Source organism: Oncorhynchus kisutch, linkage group LG10, assembly GCF_002021735.2.
Source record: "Oncorhynchus kisutch isolate 150728-3 linkage group LG10, Okis_V2, whole genome shotgun sequence".
In the NCBI taxonomy this organism is placed as follows: domain Eukaryota; kingdom Metazoa; phylum Chordata; class Actinopteri; order Salmoniformes; family Salmonidae; genus Oncorhynchus; species Oncorhynchus kisutch.
The window spans coordinates 947,459-966,013 of NC_034183.2; the positions used below are offsets into that span (position 1 = coordinate 947,459).

The following is an 18,555-nucleotide window of genomic DNA, read 5'->3' on the forward strand; positions in this document are numbered from 1 at the left end:
AGGACAGGGTCTGGACTGGTTCTGGTATACTACCTATATTAGAGGACAGGGACTGGTTCTGGTATACTACCTATATTAGAGGACAGGGTCTGGACTGGTTCTGGTATACTATCTATATTAGAGGACAGGGTCTGGTTCTGGTATACTACCTATATTAGAGGACAGGGTCTGGACTGGTTCTGGTATACTACCTATATTAGAGGACAGGGACTGGACTGGTTCTGGTATACTACCTATATTAGAGGACAGGGACTGGACTGGTTCTGGTATACTACCTATATTAGAGGACAGGGTCTGGTTCTGGTATACTACCTATATTAGAGGACAGGGACTGGTTCTGGTATACTACCTATATTAGAGGACAGGGTCTGGACTGGTTCTGGTATACTACCTATATTAGAGGACAGGGACTGGTTCTGGTATACTACCTATATTAGAGGACAGGGACTGGTTCTGGTATACTACCTATATTAGAGGACAGGGACTGGTTCTGGTATACTATCTATATTAGAGGACAGGGACTGGTTCTGGTATACTACCTATATTAGAGGACAGGGTCTGGACTGGTTCTGGTATACTACCTATATTAGAGGACAGGGACTGGTTCTGGTATACTATCTATATTAGAGGACAGGGACTGGTTCTGGTATACTACCTATATTAGAGGACAGGGACTGGACTGGTTCTGGTATACTACCTATATTAGAGGACAGGGACTGGTTCTGGTATACTACCTATATTAGAGGACAGGGTCTGGACTGGTTCTGGTATACTATCTATATTAGAGGACAGGGACTGGTTCTGGTATACTACCTATATTAGAGGACAGGGTCTGGTTCTGGTATACTACCTATATTAGAGGACAGGGACTGGACTGGTTCTGGTATACTACCTATATTAGAGGACAGGGTCTGGACTGGTTCTGGTATACTACCTATATTAGAGGACAGGGTCTGGTTCTGGTATACTACCTATATTAGAGGACAGGGACTGGACTGGTTCTGGTATACTACCTATATTAGAGGACAGGGACTGGACTGGTTCTGGTATACTACCTATATTAGAGGACAGGGACTGGTTCTGGTATACTACCTATATTAGAGGACAGGGACTGGTTCTGGTATACTATCTATATTAGAGGACAGGGACTGGTTCTGGTATACTACCTATATTAGAGGACAGGGACTGGTTCTGGTATACTACCTATATTAGAGGACAGGGACTGGACTGGTTCTGGTATACTATCTATATTAGAGGACAGGGTCTGGACTGGTTCTGGTATACTACCTATATTAGAGGACAGGGACTGGACTGGTTCTGGTATACTATCTATATTAGAGGACAGGGACTGGTTCTGGTATACTACCTATATTAGAGGACAGGGTCTGGACTGGTTCTGGTATACTACCTATATTAGAGGACAGGGACTGGACTGGTTCTGGTATATTACCTATATTAGAGGACAGGGTCTGGACTGGTTCTGGTATACTATCTATATTAGAGGACAGGGACTGGACTGGTTCTGGTATACTACCTATATTAGAGGACAGGGTCTGGACTGGTTCTGGTATATTACCTATATTAGAGGACAGGGACTGGTTCTGGTATACTACCTATATTAGAGGACAGGGTCTGGACTGGTTCTGGTATACTATCTATATTAGAGGACAGGGTCTGGACTGGTTCTGGTATACTACCTATATTAGAGGACAGGGACTGGACTGGTTCTGGTATACTACCTATATTAGAGGACAGGGTCTGGTTCTGGTATACTACCTATATTAGAGGACAGGGACTGGACTGGTTCTGGTATACTACCTATATTAGAGGACAGGGTCTGGACTGGTTCTGGTATACTACCTATATTAGAGGACAGGGTCTGGTTCTGGTATACTATCTATATTAGAGGACAGGGTCTGGACTGGTTCTGGTATACTACCTATATTAGAGGACAGGGTCTGGTTCTGGTATACTACCTATATTAGAGGACAGGGACTGGTTCTGGTATACTACCTATATTAGAGGACAGGGTCTGGACTGGTTCTGGTATACTATCTATATTAGAGGACAGGGTCTGGTTCTGGTATACTACCTATATTAGAGGACAGGGTCTGGACTGGTTCTGGTATACTACCTATATTAGAGGACAGGGTCTGGACTGGTTCTGGTATACTACCTATATTAGAGGACAGGGTCTGGACTGGTTCTGGTATACTACCTATATTAGAGGACAGGGTCTGGACTGGTTCTGGTATACTACCTATATTAGAGGACAGGGTCTGGACTGGTTCTGGTATACTATCTATATTAGAGGACAGGGTCTGGTTCTGGTATACTACCTATATTAGAGGACAGGGTCTGGACTGGTTCTGGTATACTACCTATATTAGAGGACAGGGTCTGGACTGGTTCTGGTATACTACCTATATTAGAGGACAGGGACTGGACTGGTTCTGGTATACTACCTATATTAGAGGACAGGGTCTGGACTGGTTCTGGTATACTATCTATATTAGAGGACAGGGTCTGGACTGGTTCTGGTATACTACCTATATTAGAGGACAGGGTCTGGACTGGTTCTGGTATACTACCTATATTAGAGGACAGGGTCTGGTTCTGGTATACTACCTATATTAGAGGACAGGGTCTGGACTGGTTCTGGTATACTACCTATATTAGAGGACAGGGTCTGGACTGGTTCTGGTATACTACCTATATTAGAGGACAGGGTCTGGACTGGTTCTGGTATACTATCTATATTAGAGGACAGGGACTGGTTCTGGTATACTACCTATATTAGAGGACAGGGTCTGGTTCTGGTATACTACCTATATTAGAGGACAGGGACTGGTTCTGGTATACTATCTATATTAGAGGACAGGGACTGGTTCTGGTATACTACCTATATTAGAGGACAGGGACTGGTTCTGGTATACTACCTATATTAGAGGACAGGGACTGGACTGGTTCTGGTATACTACCTATATTAGAGGACAGGGACTGGTTCTGGTATACTACCTATATTAGAGGACAGGGTCTGGACTGGTTCTGGTATACTATCTATATTAGAGGACAGGGACTGGTTCTGGTATACTACCTATATTAGAGGACAGGGACTGGACTGGTTCTGGTATACTACCTATATTAGAGGACAGGGACTGGACTGGTTCTGGTATACTATCTATATTAGAGGACAGGGTCTGGACTGGTTCTGGTATACTACCTATATTAGAGGACAGGGTCTGGACTGGTTCTGGTATACTACCTATATTAGAGGACAGGGTCTGGACTGGTTCTGGTATACTATCTATATTAGAGGACAGGGTCTGGACTGGTTCTGGTATACTACCTATATTAGAGGACAGGGTCTGGACTGGTTCTGGTATACTACCTATATTAGAGGACAGGGTCTGGTTCTGGTATACTACCTATATTAGAGGACAGGGTCTGGACTGGTTCTGGTATACTACCTATATTAGAGGACAGGGTCTGGACTGGTTCTGGTATACTACCTATATTAGAGGACAGGGTCTGGACTGGTTCTGGTATACTATCTATATTAGAGGACAGGGACTGGTTCTGGTATACTACCTATATTAGAGGACAGGGACTGGTTCTGGTATACTACCTATATTAGAGGACAGGGTCTGGTTCTGGTATACTACCTATATTAGAGGACAGGGTCTGGTTCTGGTATACTACCTATATTAGAGGACAGGGACTGGTTCTGGTATACTATCTATATTAGAGGACAGGGACTGGTTCTGGTATACTACCTATATTAGAGGACAGGGACTGGTTCTGGTATACTACCTATATTAGAGGACAGGGACTGGACTGGTTCTGGTATACTACCTATATTAGAGGACAGGGACTGGTTCTGGTATACTACCTATATTAGAGGACAGGGTCTGGACTGGTTCTGGTATACTATCTATATTAGAGGACAGGGACTGGACTGGTTCTGGTATACTACCTATATTAGAGGACAGGGACTGGTTCTGGTATACTACCTATATTAGAGGACAGGGTCTGGACTGGTTCTGGTATACTACCTATATTAGAGGACAGGGTCTGGTTCTGGTATACTACCTATATTAGAGGACAGGGTCTGGACTGGTTCTGGTATATTACCTATATTAGAGGACATGGACTGGACTGGTTCTGGTATACTACCTATATTAGAGGACAGGGTCTGGACTGGTTCTGGTATACTACCTATATTAGAGGACAGGGACTGGACTGGTTCTGGTATACTACCTATATTAGAGGACAGGGTCTGGACTGGTTCTGGTATACTACCTATATTAGAGGACAGGGACTGGTTCTGGTATACTATCTATATTAGAGGACAGGGACTGGACTGGTTCTGGTATACTACCTATATTAGAGGACAGGGACTGGTTCTGGTATACTACCTATATTAGAGGACAGGGTCTGGTTCTGGTATACTACCTATATTAGAGGACAGGGTCTGGTTCTGGTATACTACCTATATTAGAGGACAGGGTCTGGTTCTGGTTCTGGTATACTACCTATATTAGAGGACAGGGACTGGTTCTGGTATACTACCTATATTAGAGGACAGGGTCTGGACTGGTTCTGGTATACTACCTATATTAGAGGACAGGGACTGGTTCTGGTATACTACCTATATTAGAGGACATGGTCTGGACTGGTTCTGGTATACTACCTATATTAGAGGACAGGGTCTGGACTGGTTCTGGTATATTACCTATATTAGAGGACAGGGTCTGGACTGGTTCTGGTATACTACCTATATTAGAGGACAGGGTCTGGACTGGTTCTGGTATACTACCTATATTAGAGGACAGGGTCTGGACTGGTTCTGGTATACTACCTATATTAGAGGACAGGGTCTGGACTGGTTCTGGTATACTACCTATATTAGAGGACAGGGACTGGTTCTGGTATATTACCTATATTAGAGGACAGGGACTGGACTGGTTCTGGTATTCTACCTATATTAGAGGACAGGGTCTGGACTGGTTCTGGTATATTACCTATATTAGAGGACAGGGTCTGGTTCTGGTATACTACCTATATTAGAGGACAGGGTCTGGACTGGTTCTGGTATACTACCTATATTAATGATTAAATGTGTGCTATCTCACCATCCACGGGATAGATCTCTTCTGCCTTGGCAGAACAGTTCCTCATACAGAGCCTCTCCAGGGTGAAGCGGTTCGCGTTGCCACCCTCCCCCAGGTACTTGAAGGGGTAGCACAGGTCTTTAGCTGCGTCATAATACAGCATGATCTGGAAGTCCTCTGCTGTTGAGGCTGGAGCTGTACCCACATCCTGTGGTAGTAAACAGTGTTCTGTGGAGAGGAAAGGAGAGGAGGGAGGGAGGGAGGGAGGGAGAGGAGGGAGGGGAGAGGAGAGGAGAGGAGAGGAGAGGAGGGAGGGAGGGAGGGAGGCAGGCAGGGAGGGAGTGAGAGGAGAGGAGAGGAGAGGAGAGGAGAGGAGAGGAGGGAGGGAGGGAGGGAGGGAGGGAGGGAGGGAGGGAGGGAGAGGAGAGGAGAGGAGAGGAGAGGAGAGGAGAGGAGAGGAGAGGAGAGGAGAGGAGAGGAGAGGAGAGGAGAGGAGAGGAGGGAGGGAGGGAGGGAGGGGAGAGGAGAGGAGAGGAGAGGAGAGGAGAGGAGAGGAGAGGAGAGGAGAGGAGAGGAGAGGAGAGGAGAGGAGAGGAGGGAGGGAGGGAGGGAGTGGAGAGGAGAGGAGAGGAGAGGAGAGGAGAGGAGAGGAGAGGAGAGGAGAGGAGAGGAGAGGAGAGGAGAGGAGAGGAGAGGAGAGGAGAGGAGAGGAGAGGAGAGGAGAGGGAGGGAGGGAGGGGATGGGGGTTAGAAGACGAGAATGCTGTTGGCGAGTGGCATCATTAGGCCCGGGACCAGTGGCATCATTAGGCCCGGGAACCAGTGGCATCATTAGGCCCGGAACTAGTGGCATCATTAGGCCCGGAACCAGGGGCATCATTAGGCCCGGAACCAGTGGCATCATTAGGCCCGGAACCAGTGGCATCATTAGTCCTGGAACCAGTGGCATCATTAGGCCCGGAACTGGTGGCATCATTAGGCCCGGAACCAGTGGCATCATTAGGCCCGGAACCAGTGGCATCATTAGGCCGGGGACCAGTGGCGTCATTAGGCCTGGAACCAGTGGCATCATTAGGCCCGAGACCAGTGGTGTCATTAGGCCAGAGACCAGTGGCGTCATTAGGCCTGGGACCAGTGGCATCATTAGGCCTGGGACCAGTGGCGTCATTAGGCCTGGAATCAGTGTCATCCTTAGGCCTGGAACCAGTGGCATCATTAGGCCCGGAACCAGTGGCGTCATTAGGCCCAGGATCAGTGGTGTCATTAGGCCCAGGCCAGTGACGTCATTAGGCCCGGGACCAGTGGTGTCATTAGGCCTGGAATCAGTGGCATCATTAGGCCCAGGACCAGTGGCGTCATTAGGCCCGGGACCAGTGGCGTCATTAGGCCCAGGATCAGTGGTGTCATTAGGCCCAGGCCAGTGACGTCATTAGGCCCGGGACCAGTGGTGTCATTAGGCCTGGGACCAGTGGCATCATTAGGCCTGGGACCAGTGGCATCATTAGGCCTGGGACCAGTGGCATCCTTAGGCCTGGGACCAGTGGCATCATTAGGCCTGGAATCAGTGTCATCCTTAGGCCTGGAACCTGTGGAATCCTTAGGCCCGGAACCTGTGGCATCATTAGGCCTGGAACCTGTGGCATCATTAGGCCTGGAACCAGTGGCGTCATTAGGCCGGGACCAGTGGCATCTGGGACGGGATTGGCTGTTCCCTCACCCCACCCCTACAGCACCAGTTAGATACCAATGGTTGCATTACAAATCGTTAAAACACACACCCTCTCCCCTCAAATGAAGTGGACACTTCTGATGATGTATCATGACGTCTGACGAGTTGACGCTTGCAGGGCGAGGGTCGAGGTACGAGGGCCGAGGGTCGAGGGACGAGGGACGAGGGACGAGGGACGAGGGGACGAGGGACGAGGGGCGAGGGAAGAATTAATACATTTTAAATGGACCGTTCTTGGTCGGAAATGTGTCACTCGTTCATCCCACGGTTGTGTTGTGAGTCGTCATGGAACTGTTGTGGTTGCCTTTAAATGCTTTACAGTCAATTATGATGCATTTCATATCTTGGCTAGAAGATAACGCAGACGTGTTAGCCATCCTCCTACATCAGGTATGTCCAAAATTACAATGTATAAGTGTGATGTCAGGGAAAGTTATGTGCGCAAGTTAACGTTTTCAAAGCTAACCAAACAAAAACATAAGGACTTTTATGATACGTGTTTGAGCCGTCGTGCGCATTAGTAGTTGGTTTTAAGTTTTGGCTGACTTTTCTGAGCGGATGTACAATAATTGCGAATTGAATTATGGGGCGCTTCAGGCCCCGGAGTGAACATAATTGTACACTCGCAAACTCGATCAAAAAAGGAGGGCTGAGGGGTTTACGTTACCAACTTCCCTTGCTTGGCTAACCATTTGGACCGACGACAAAGATGGCCGTGGGGATTCCCCAAGGGCATAAGGCGAGGGTAAGTGGATGAGGGTGTGTCTTTCATGAGTTTGAAACGCAGCCAATGTCATCACTCAGCAATACTCCTGCCATCTATCCAATTCTACCCCAACCTTTTTGAGAAGTAGAGTATAGTTCAGTTGATATGTTTTAATAATTTCATAAGGAATTTGCAATCCAAGATATGTCATTTTCTAAGGTCTCCAAGAAAACGGCTGGTCTAAGATTGGGTTCTGCATAGCTGCCCTGTTAAAAGGCATAATTGTACTCTTCAATAGGTGTATTTTATATTCTGAAAAGGTCCCATGTTCTTTCAGGATGTGAACTAATGCCCGGAGTGACATTTCTGGTTTAGTGAGGTAAAGCAAAATGTCATCGGCATATAGCGAGACAAGATGTTCATGCCCACCTATACGAACACTATGATTGGATGAGATGAGATCTAAAAGCTGCCAGTGGCTCTATAGCCAAAGAAGAAAGGAGAGGACTAGCGGGACAACCCTGCCTTGTGCCACGTGATAGGGAAAACTGTGAGGAAATGTACAGCAATCTGTACAGCAATCTAATCAGACCAACATACTTAGGTCCAATATTCATCCTCTGGAAAACTTCAAACATTCTATGCGGTCAAAAGCTTTTTCCGCATCTAATGAAGCCTCCACTGCAGGTTCTTGGTCATTCTCCACATAATGCATAATATTAAATAATCTTCTGATATTATCAGGAGATGAGCGGTTTCTTACAAAAGCCTGTTTGGTCCATATCAGCCAAGTCTGGAAGAACCTTATCCAGTCTAAGAGCAATGAGTTTTCCAAGAATCTTATATGAAGTGTTCAATAAAGATAGTAGTCTATACGACCCATAAAGCAGAGGATCTTTCCCAGGTTGGAACAAAACTATGATCAGTGCCTGTTCAAGTGTGTCTGGGAGCTTTTCTGCCTCTATGGCATAATTAAACATACTGCAAAGAGGCTGAATTAGTTTTGGATCGTTAGAATTCAATAGGGAATCCGTCTAACCCTGGTGATTTTCCCCAGCAGTGTTGACAACGGAATCCCTAATTTCCTCAGATGTAATCTCTTTTTCCAAGTGCTCTCTATCCTCATCAGTTAACATTTGTAGATTGCGTTTGTTTAAAAACTATTGCATTGTGGCAGGGGCATCCCCTTCAGACTTGTACACTGTCTCATTAAAGTCCCTAAAGACTAGATACATTTCCTCAGGACTGTGAACAACTGTGTCGTTGGGCAGCTAGTAGAGCCAATAACTCTACTAGCTTCCTCTCTCCTTATCTGCCAAGCTAGCAACTTCCTTGCTTGATGTCCATGTTCGTAGTAGTTTTGTTTTTGTTCTCCTAAGAGCGTTTTCCGCTTTATGGGTCTTCAGGGTGTTATATTCCAATCACTTTGAGTCTCATTTTTATAGAGTTGAGTTGTCAAACGTTATACTATGTTCATTTTACAGATCTATCATTTCTTTCTCCAATGAATCTATTTGAGCCTTATACATTTGACCAGCACCTGAACTAAAGGATATGATTTCCCCCCTCAGATATGCAAGGAGAGCTTCCTATTACATTAGGGGCGAGGCAGAGTTGTTATTGGTGACAACATTTTTTTCGATATGAGTGTTCAGAAATGTTACAAATGTGGGATTATTTAGTATAATCCCAAATGTGGGATTACTTAGTAAGTATGTGCCAAACCTCCACCTTCTTGAGGGTGGCTGTGTTTGACTGGCTGGTCCTGAAGCCAGCAGGGCAGAATGATGCCAAGTTTTCAGACTGAAGCACATACTGAAAATTCTGACAGTGACACAGTGCCCCCCTGTGGACTGCAGCTTTACTACAACATCATATTTAACCCTGTTTAAAAAAAAGCCACAGTCCAACCCTTCCCTCCTCATCCACTAGCCACAGTCCAACCTTCCCTCCTCGTCCACTAGCCACAGTTCAGCCGTCCCCTCCTCATCCACTAGCCACAGTCCAACCCTCCCATCCTCATCCGCTAGCCACAGTCCAACCCTCCCCTCCTTATCCACAAACCACAGACGTACCCTCCCCTCCTCATCCACTAGCCACAACCCTCCCCTCCTCATCCACTAGCAACAGTCCAACCCTCCCCTCCTCATCCACTAGCCACAGTCCAACCCTTCCCTCCTCATCCACTAGCCACAGTCCAACTCTCCCCTCCTCATCCACTAGCCACAACCCTCCCCTCCTCATCCACTAGCCACAGTCCAACCCTCCCCTCCTCATCCACTAGCCACAATCCAACCATCCTCTCCTCATCCACTAGCCACAGTCCAATTCTCCCCTCCTCATCCACTAATCACAGTCCAACCCTCCCCTCCTCGTCCACTAGCCACAGTCCAGCCGTCCCCTCTTCATCCACTAGCCACAGTCCAACTCTCCCCTCCTCATCCACAAGCCACAACCCTCCCCTCCTCATCCACTAGCCACAGTCCAACCCTCCCCTCCTCATCCACTAGCCACAATCCAACCATCCTCTCCTCATACACTAGCCACAGTCCAACCCTCCCCTCCTCATCCACTAGCCACAGTCCAACCTTCCCCTCCTCATCCACTAATCACAGTCCAACCCTCCCCTCCCCGTCCACTAGCCACAGTCCAGCCGTCCCCTCCTCATCCACTAGCCAAAGTCCAACCCTCCCATCCTCATCCACTAATCAAAGTCCAACCCTCCCCTCCTTATCCATTAGCCACAGTCCAACCCTCCCCTCCTCATCCATGAATCAGTCCAACCCCCCTCCTCATCCACTAGTCACAGTCCAACCCTCCCCTCCTCATACACTAATCACAGTCCAATCGCACCTCCTCATCCACTAGCCACAGTCCAACCCTCCCCTCCTTATCCACTAATGACAGTCCAACCCTCCCCTCCTCATTCACTAGCCACAACCCTCACCTCCCCTCCTCATCCACTAGCCACAGTCCAACCCTCCCCTCCTCATCCACTAGCCACAGTCCAACCCTCCCTTCTTCATCCACTAGCCACAGTCCAACCCTCCCCTCCTCATCCACTAGCCACAATCCAACCCTCCCCTCCTTATCCACTAGCCAAATTCCAACCCTCCCATCCTCATCCACTAGCCACAATCCAACCCTCCCCTCCTCATCCACTAGCAACAGTCCAGCCCTCCCCTCCTCATCCACTAGCCACAGTCCAACCCTCCCATCCTCATCCACTAGCCACAACCGTCTCCTCCTCATCCACTAGCCACAGTCAACCCTCCCCTCCTCATCCACTAGTCACTGTCCAACCCTCACCTCCTCATCCACTAGCCACAACCCTCCCCTCCTCATTTACCAGTCACAGTCCAACCCTCCCCTCCTCATCCACTAGCCACAGTCCAACCCTCCCCTCCTCATCCACTAGCCACAGTCCAACCCTCCCCTCCTCATGCACTAGCCACAACCCTCCCCTCCTCATTTACTAGTCACAGTCCAACCCTCCCCTCATCATCCACTAGCCACAACCTCCCCTCCTCATCCACTAGCCACAGTCAACCCTCCCCTCCTCATCCACTAGCCACAGTCCAACCCTCCGCTCCTCATCCACTAGGCACAACCCTCCACTCCTTATTTACTAGTCACTGTCCAACCCTCCCCTCCTCATCCACTACCCACAACCCTCCTCTCCTCATCCACTAGCCACAACCCTCCCCTCCTCATCCACTAGTCACAGTCCAACCCTCCCCTCCTCATCCACTAGCCACAACCCTCCCCTCCTCATCCACTAATCAAAGTCCAACCCTCCCCTCCTCATCCACTAGCCACAGTCCAGCCCTCCCCTCCTCATCCACTAGCCACAGTCAACCCTCCCCTCTTCATCCACTAGCCACAGTCCAACCCTCCCCTCCTCATCCACTAGTCACAGTCCAATCCTCCCTCCTCATCCACTAGCCACAACCCTCCCCTCCTCATCCACTAGCCACAGTCCAACCCTCCCCTCGTCATCCACTAGCTATAAGTCGTCTCTGGATCCTACTTGCATTAGTCATCTCTGGAATCCTACTGGCATTAGTCATTTCTGGGATCCTACTTGCATTAGTCATCTCTGGGATCCTACTTGCATTAGTCATCTCTGGGATCCTACTTTAATTAGTCATCTCTGGGATTCTACTTGAATTAGTAATCTCTGGGATCCTACTTGCATTAGTCATCTCTGGGATCCTACTTGCATTCGTCATCTCTGGGCTCCTACTTGCATTAGTCATCTCTGGGAGACTACTTGAAAACGTCACAGAGAAGCGTTTTCCAACCGGTCAACAGAACTGTAAATAGAACAACGTGACATCACTAAATACGTCATAATAATAACCCAAATATTCAAAATGGCGGAGTTGTCCTTTGAGGTCTGTAACAATTCGCTGGGTTCCCAGGCTGGGCTAGATTGAGGTTTTTGAGGCCATTCTTGGAATATACTATTGCTCAATATATCGCTATTATTACAATGATTGTTCTTATAGTATCTGTTTGACAGTGATTTCCTGTACTGATGTAATTGTTGCATGTCTTCCATACAAAATGTGCAGTGTTTGGATCTGCCAGGCACCACAACAGAAGCCTTATAGGGTCATAAAACATCTCAAATACAGGAATTAACATTTTCTGTAAACACTCACTCCTTAACTGCAGGACAACGACTTCCAAAACAAACCACCTCCTTTCATCAGAGCCACCACCTTTCATCGCAGACTCTCAGATGTACACCGTGGCACTAGGTTACAGACACCATAACACTAGGTTTAGGACCAGAGCAGCACTGCAGTGGTGTTGCAGTTCCTGCTCCCCATGCTACTGCTACGGCTGGATAAGCTTCTCCTAAAAACATATCTGGACTAATGTCGTATAGCTTGTCTTATACACAACAAAACATTGTGGCTATACTGTATGTCTAAGACAAGCTACTCTGTCTGTATTATTCAGGGATGCAAACTGGTGAGGGCCCAGCTGGTGAGGGCCCAACTGGTGAGAGACCAACTGGTGAGAGCCCAACTGGTGAGAGACCAACTGGTGAGGGCCCAACTGGTGAGGGCCCAACTGGTGAGAGACCAACTGGTGAGAGCCCAACTGGTGAGAGACCAACTGGTGAGGGCACAGCTGGTGAGAGACCAACTGGTGAGGGCCCAACTGGTGAGAGACCAACTGGTGAGGGCACAGCTGGTGAGAGACCAACTGGTGAGGGCCCAACTGGTGAGGGCCCAACTGGTGAGAGCCCAACTGGTGAGAGACCAACTGGTGAGGGCACAGCTGGTGAGAGACCAACTGATGAGAGACCAACTGGTGAGGGCCCAACTGGTGAGAGACCAACTGGTGAGAGCCCAACTGGTGAGAGACCAACTGGTGAGGGCACAGCTGGTGAGAGACCAACTGGTGAGGGCCCAACTGGTGAGAGACCAACTGGTGAGGGCACAGCTGGTGAGAGACCAACTGGTGAGGGCCCAACTGGTGAGGGCCCAACTGGTGAGGGCCCAACTGGTGAGAGACCAATTGGTGAGAGACCAACTGGTGCGAGACCAACTGGTGAGGGCCCAACTGGTGAGAGACCAACTGGTGAGGGCCCAACTGGTGAGAGCCCAACTGGTGAGGGACCAACTGGTGAGGGACCAACTGGTGAGAGACCAACTGGTGAGAGACCAACTGGTGAGGGACCAACTGGTGAGGGCCCAGCTGGGGAGAGACCAATTGGTGAGAGACCAACTGGTGAGAGACCAACTGGTGAGGGCCCAACTGGTGAGAGACCAACTGGTGAGGGCCCAACTGGTGAGAGTCCAACTGGTGAGAGACCAACTGGTGAGAGACCAACTGGTGAGGGCCCAACTGGTGAGAGCCCAACTGGTGAGGGACCAACTGGTGAGGGACCAACTGGTGAGAGACCAACTGGTGAGGGCCCAACTGGTGAGAGCCCAACTGGTGAGGGACCAACTGGTGAGGGCCCAGCTGGGGAGAGACCAACTGGTGAGGGCCCAACTGGTGAGAGACCAACTGGTGAGGGCCCAACTGGTGAGGGCCCAACTGGTGAGAGTCCAACTGGTGAGAGTCCAACTGGTGAGAGACCAACTGGTGAGGGCCCAACTGGTGAGGGCCCAACTGGTGAGAGTCCAACTGGTGAGAGTCCAACTGGTGAGGGCCCAACTGGTGAGGGCCCAACTGGTGAGAGTCCAACTGGTGAGAGACCAACTGGTGAGGGCCCAACTGGTGAGGGCCCAACTGGTGAGAGTCCAACTGGTGAGGGACCAACTGGTGAGGGACCAACTGGTGAGAGACCAACTGGTGAGGGCCCAACTGGTGAGAGCCCAACTGGTGAGGGCCCAACTGGTGAGAGCCCAACTGGTGAGGGACCAACTGGTGAGGGCCCAGCTTGGGAGAGACCAACTGGTGAGGGCCCAACTGGTGAGAGACCAACTGGTGAGGGCCCAACTGGTGAGGGCCCAACTGGTGAGAGTCCAACTGGTGAGAGTCCAACTGGTGAGAGACCAACTGGTGAGGGCCCAACTGGTGAGGGCCCAACTGGTGAGAGTCCAACTGGTGAGAGTCCAACTGGTGAGGGCCCAACTGGTGAGGGCCCAACTGGTGAGAGTCCAACTGGTGAGAGACCAACTGGTGAGGGCCCAACTGGTGAGGGCCCAACTGGTGAGAGTCCAACTGGTGAGGGACCAACTGGTGAGGGTCCAACTGGTGAGAGACCAACTGGTGAGGGCCCAACTGGTGAGAGCCCAACTGGTGAGGGACCAACTGGTGAGGGCCCAGCTGGGGAGAGACCAACTGGTGAGGGCCCAACTGGTGAGAGACCAACTGGTGAGGGCCCAACTGGTGAGGGCCCAACTGGTGAGAGTACAACTGGTGAGAGTCCAACTGGTGAGGGCCCAACTGGTGAGAGTACAACTGGTGAGAGTCCAACTGGTGAGAGACCAACTGGTGAGGGCCCAACTGGTGAGGGCCCAACTGGTGAGGGCCCAACTGGTGAGAGTCCAACTGGTGAGGGCCCAACTGGTGAGGGCCCAACTGGTGAGAGTCCAACTGGTGAGAGACCAACTGGTGAGGGCCCAACTGGTGAGGGCCCAACTGGTGAGAGTCCAACTGGTGAGAGTCCAACTGGTGAGGGCCCAAAAGGTCTGTCTTATTAGGTCTTGATCTAAAGTGAAACCTTCAACTGTCAGTGAAACCTTCGCCTGTCAGTGAAACCGCCATGTTGTCAGAGTGATACTCTCAGGGATCATAAACGATTTGAATGAGAACCTTTGTACTCTCAGTTCCATACAGTGTTCCCCTAACTGCAGAATATTACAATGGGTAACATATTGAAAATAGCACATGAGTAACTTAATTCATTGATTAAATTCATAAATAATGTGTAAAATATTTAATGTTTTTTATATTGAATCAAATTTCTCTCCCGCCCAAACTGGATGTGAGGCAAAGACAAGCCTCCCTTCTTTCAAATGGAAGAGGAGTAAAACTCCCAACTAACGTCTGATTCTACAATGAAGCGGTAAGAGAACAGTTTTAAGACCCCTTTAGCAGACAACTGATTTATTAAAGTCTTACAATCAAACTCTATTTTAGATGTACAAACAGAACAGAACCTACCTGATACTGACACGACGGTGACTGAGGTATATGCACACAGACATACTAAATGATTGAACTTACCTGGTACTTCGCTGTGAACCATGTAGAATGGAGCAAAAACTAAAGCCCCAAATATGACCAGTTGTTTCATGGTGCTGTCTGTGTGTGTTCTCTCCAGTCTCCAGCAGAATGAGTGACGGATGTAGTCTCCAGCAGAATGAGTGACGGTTGTAGTCTCCAGCAGAATGAGTGGCGGTTGTAAACTGCGATGGGAGGGGGATGTTTACACATCATCTCCGCTGACCTTCGTACTCATCACTGATACCAGGGCTGCGCCCCAACAGGAAGTGCAATAAGGATATGTAGCCTGGTCCCAGATCTGTTGGTGCTGTTTATGTCGCAGTAATATGTTATCAGTCTTATCCAGAGAGACTTACAGTCAGTTCATTCATCTTCAGATAGCTAGGTGGACCAGTCATAGTCAGTACATTCATCTTCAGATAGCTAGGTGGACCAGTCATAGTCAGTACATTCATCTTCAGATAGCTAGGTGGACCAGTCATAGTCAGTACATTCATCTTCAGATAGCTAGGTGGACCAGTCAGTCAGTACATTCATCTCCAGATAGCTAGGTGAAACAACCACATATCAGAGTCTTAGTCAGTACATTCATCTTCAGATAGCTAGGTGGACCAGTCATAGTCAGTACATTCATCTCCAGATAGCTAGGTGGACCAGTCATAGTCAGTACATTCATCTTCAGATAGCTAGGTGCATCAGTCATAGTCAGTACATTCATCTTCAGATAGCTAGGTGGGACAACCACATATCACAGTCATAGTACATTCATCTTCAGATAGCTAGGTGGACCAGTCATAGTCAGTACATTCATCTTCAGATAGCTAGGTGGATCAGTCATAGTCAGTGCATTCATCTCTCCAGGTAGCTAGGTGGATCAGTCATAGTCAGTACATTCATCTTCAGATAGCTAGGTGGACCAGTCATAGTCAGTACATTCATCTTCAGATAGCTAGGTGGACAGTACATTCATCTTCAGATAGCTAGGTGGACCAGTCATAATCAGTACATTCATCTTTAGATAGCTAGGTGGACCAGTCATAGTCAGTACATTCATCTCCAGATAGCTAGGTGGACCAGTCATAGTCAGTACATTCATCTCCAGATAGCTAGGTGGACCAGTCATAGTCAGTACATTCATCTTCAGAGAGCTAGGTGAACCAGTCATAGTCAGTACATTCATCTTCAGATAGCTAGGTGGATCAGTCATAGTCAGTACATTCATCTTCAGATAGCTAGGTGAACCAGTCATAGTCAGTACATTCATCTTCAGATAGCTAGGTGGACCAGTCATATTCAGTACGGACAGCAGGTGGGACAGCCACATATCACATTCATAGTCCTCAAATTTTTCCTCAAAGTAGCTATCAGCAAAGTCAGAGTTAGTAAGGGGAAAAGAGGGGTGGGATTATTTAAAATACTCTTTGAAGAGGTAGGGTTTCAGATGTTTTTGCAAGATGGACTCTACTGTCCTAGCATCAGGGGGAAGATGGACAGGGACTCTGCTGGCCTAGCATCAGGGGGAAGATGGACAGGGACTCTGCTGTCCTAGCATCAGGGGGAAGATGGACAGGGACTCTGCTGTCCTAGCATCAGGGGGAAGATGGACAGGGACTCTGCTGTCCTAGCATCAGGGGGAAGATGGACAGGGACTCTGCTGTCCTAGCATCAGGGGGAAGATGGACAGGGACTCTACTGTCCTAGCATCAGGGGGAAGATGGACAGGGACTCTGCTGTCCTAGCATCAGGGGGAAGATGGCCAGGGACTCTGCTGTCCTAGCATCAGGGGGAAGATGGACAGGGACTCTACTGTCCTAGCATCAGGGGGAAGATGGACAGGGACTCTACTGTCCTAGCATCAGGGGGAAGATGGACTCTGCTGTCCTAGCATCAGGGGGAAGCTGGTTCCACCCTTGAGGTGCCAGGACAGAGAAGAGCTTGGACTGGGCTGAGTGGGAGCTGCCTCCCGTAGGGGTGGGAGGGCCAAGAGACCAGAGGTGCCAGAACAAAGTGCTCAGGTTGGGGTGTAGGGTTGGAGCACAGCCTGAAGGTAGGGAGGGGCAGTTCCTCTTGCTGTTCTGTAGGTAAGTACCATGGTCTTGTAGAAGATACGAGCTGGAAGCCAGTGGAGTGTGTTGAAGAGCGGGGTGATATGGGAGAACTTAGGAAGTTGTAAAGTACTTAAGTAAAAATACTTTAAAGTACTACTTAAGTACTTTACTATTTATATTTTTGACAACTTTTACTTTTACATCACTACATTCCTAAAGAAAATAATGTACTTTTTACTGATAACATTTTCTCTGGCACATAAAAGTACTCGTTAAATTTTGAATTCTTAGCAGGACCGGAAAACGGTCCAATTCACACACATCAACAGAACTGGTCATCTATACTGCCTCGGATCTGGCAGACTCACAAAACACAAAGGCTTCATTTGTAAATGATGTGGAACGATTTATACTTTAACTTTTGATACTTACTTATATTTTAGCAATTACATTTACTTTTGATACTTTGGTATATTTAAAACCTAACACTTTCTGAATTTACCCAAGTCGTATTTTACTGGGTGACTTTTACTTGGGTTATTTTTCCACCACTGTGTAGTGGATGCGAGGTTAAACTAGAAGCTCGTGGAGTGTCTGGAAGAGCGGGGTGACATGAGAGAACTTGGGAAGGTTGAACACCAGGCGGGCTACAGAGTTCTGGATAAGTTGCAGGGGTTTGATGGCACAAGCAGGGAGCCCAGACGAGAGAGAGTTGCAGTAGTCCAGACGAGAGATGACAAGTGCCTGGGTTAGGACCTGTGCCGCTTCCTGTATGAGGTAGGGTCGTACTCTACGGATGTTGTAGAGCATGAACCTGCAGGAGTGGGTCACTGCTTTGATGTTTGTAGAGAACGACAAGAAGTTGTCCAGGGTTAGGTTCTTTTCACTCTGGGAGGGGGACACCATGGAGTTTCGAAACCATGATGGAGAGGTCTTGGAGTGGACAGGCCTTCCCCGGGAGGAAGAGCAGCTCAGTGTTGTTGAGGTGGTGGGCCGACATCCAAGCTGAGATATCTGCCAGGCACGCAGAGATGTGTGTCGCCACCTGGGTGTCAGAAGGGGGTAAGGAGAAAGTAGTTGAGTGTCATCCGCATAGCAGTGATAGGAGAGACCATGTGAGGATATGACCAGTGACTTGGTCTATAGAGAATAGAGGAGAGGGACTAGAACCGAGCCGTGGGGGACACCAGTAGTGAGAGTACGTGGTGCAGACACAAATCACCTGGTAGGAGTGTCATGCTAGGGAGGATGCAATCCAAG

General features: G+C 48.7%; 1 protein-coding gene across 1 annotated transcript in view; it reads right to left on the reverse strand.

Annotated features, from left to right (window-relative positions):
* LOC109897433 (kunitz-type U19-barytoxin-Tl1a) overlaps window positions 1-15,415 on the reverse strand; it is a 29,670-nt gene extending 14,255 nt beyond the window's left edge. The window contains exons 1-2 of the mRNA XM_020491924.2: window positions 15,248-15,415; window positions 5,136-5,342 (exon numbers count right to left, since the gene is read on the reverse strand). Coding sequence (XP_020347513.2) covers window positions 5,136-5,342; window positions 15,248-15,317 — 277 coding nt within the window. The 5' untranslated portion in view covers window positions 15,318-15,415. The remainder of the gene's footprint in view (window positions 1-5,135; window positions 5,343-15,247) is intronic.
* Window positions 15,416-18,555: the final 3,140 nt, after the last annotated feature.